Source organism: Egretta garzetta, unplaced genomic scaffold, assembly GCF_000687185.1.
Source record: "Egretta garzetta isolate BGI_Z169 unplaced genomic scaffold, ASM68718v1 scaffold139, whole genome shotgun sequence".
NCBI classification, from domain to species: domain Eukaryota; kingdom Metazoa; phylum Chordata; class Aves; order Pelecaniformes; family Ardeidae; genus Egretta; species Egretta garzetta.
In genome coordinates this window covers 967,504-969,315 of record NW_009260832.1, presented here as the reverse complement: position 1 = coordinate 969,315, position 1,812 = coordinate 967,504, and the positions used below count along the sequence as shown (strand labels likewise).

General features: G+C 42.8%; 1 protein-coding gene across 1 annotated transcript in view; it reads right to left on the bottom strand.

The window, feature by feature from the left end:
* Positions 1–1,239: 1,239 nt before the first annotated feature.
* The window catches only part of NUP43 (nucleoporin 43), a 9,317-nt gene continuing 8,744 nt past the window's right edge, over positions 1,240–1,812 (bottom strand). The window contains exon 7 of the mRNA XM_035902379.1: positions 1,240–1,797. Within this exon, the coding sequence (XP_035758272.1) occupies positions 1,583–1,797 (215 nt within the window). The 3' untranslated portion in view covers positions 1,240–1,582. The remainder of the gene's footprint in view (positions 1,798–1,812) is intronic.

The following is a 1,812-nucleotide window of genomic DNA, read 5'->3' as shown; positions in this document are numbered from 1 at the left end:
CGGCGGCCTGACCTCCCCACCTGGGGCGCGGCGGCGCCGTCCTGGCCTCGGCGAGCCTGCCTGGGGAACCACCAAAACCAGATCTCCCCGCCCCTGCCAGGTACTGCTCTTTTCTTCCATGGGAGTACCGAGCTCGATGGATAAATACCGATTTTCTCATGGGGAAGAAAGTGCAGCCGAGCCTCCGTGCTCCGGTGAATGCCCGAAGGAAGGACTCGTTACAGACTAAGTCGCCAGGAAGGAAAACCCATCAATTATCAGTCAGAGATGCACCTTGCCCGTTTTTCTTTGCAGGCAGTGTTGCCTTTCAAACAAACCGGGAAGCAAAATTTCAGACACTCTTAACATGCCCCTTAGTCACTCCACACGCTCCAGAACAGCCCTGGCCCCAGCGCCCCATCCCTGTCCTCCAGCCAGACACAAGAAGTGCAGATCAGGTAAGGTGTTCTTATCACAAGAGACCAAGAAGGCTGTTCTCACTGATGGGGAAGTAAAGTATGCTCTAAAGGGGGTTTTGATGGAAAAATGCCATGTAAAAACCTTATAACTTAATCTGCTGCTGCCCAAATCCTGAGGTTTCCCTCCATCCTTCAGATTGCATCCCCAGGTCAGTCCAAATAACTTCTGGTTATTTACCTTCCTGCAAAAATGACTACATCTATTCAAACTGATTTAGTAAGCCAGACCGATATTCTTGTGCAAAACTTTTTATTAAAAAGAGAAAAGGTCCTCTACAACAACATGTAGGTACAACACCAATCATAAAACCTAACTTTTCAAAGACTGCAACAGACCAGATGTGACATTTTGATTGTGACAAAGACTATGTCTCAAGTTTAGAAAGTCTTACTCTCACACCTGAAGACATAGGCAACACATTTGTCAATTATGACCTCTTAATTATAAAAACCACTTTTCTGTTGAGAGTTACCGGCACATGATCAAGTTTTAACATGCAGCATCCATGATGAAGCTGTAAAGAATCCAAAATAATGTTGTTAAAATGCCAAGATTCTTACAGAACCTTTCACATTTCACAGCTTTAACAGTTTTCTTTTCCAATTCTCATGAACCAACATAAAAAGTTATGTCCTGTAAATATATAAAAATCTCAGATTAAAAAAAATAATATCTCTGAAGGCATAAAAAGAATTTCAAATAATTCCATAATCTGGCCTTAGAATTAATACTTGAAAGATATCTTTAATCTGGTGGAAAAAAAGAAAAAGGGGAGGTTACCTTTTCTTCACTTTGTATGCGCATGCGTATTGTGGACATTGATTTACAGCAAATACCTTGCCCTAGCGACTACCTTCCTGCTTACCAAAACCAAAGAGGCATTGGGGAAGAAACTCAAGCAAGCTTACAGGCAAGCTCGCTCATTTACCCATCGTGGAGCATCAAGAATGAGTGACAGCTGTCAGAATCTGAGGCACCTTACATTTCTTCTGCAGTACCAGGACCAAGCTGTAGGCCTCTCCCCCACATGCTGATAACAGACTAATGAGTATCATTAACAATGAACCTGACATTTCCCTGTAGTTCAGGGTGATCAGTACTTCAAAAGGATACTGGAGTCATTTCACGAAAAAAGTTGTCTGTTCACGTAAATAGCCTCTGCATCAGTACCATATACTAGGCATGGTCCTAAAATGTCTAAACTATTCACAGACAAAGTCTGATTTGGAATTAAGTTGGTGATTTCCATGCGGTCTTTGGTAGGATCGTTGCTTAGCCAGGCACTTACTACAGACTGGTTAATGGTATTGTGGGAAAAATAGGTGGTACTTCTTCCTCCTGAAAGAAGGAGAG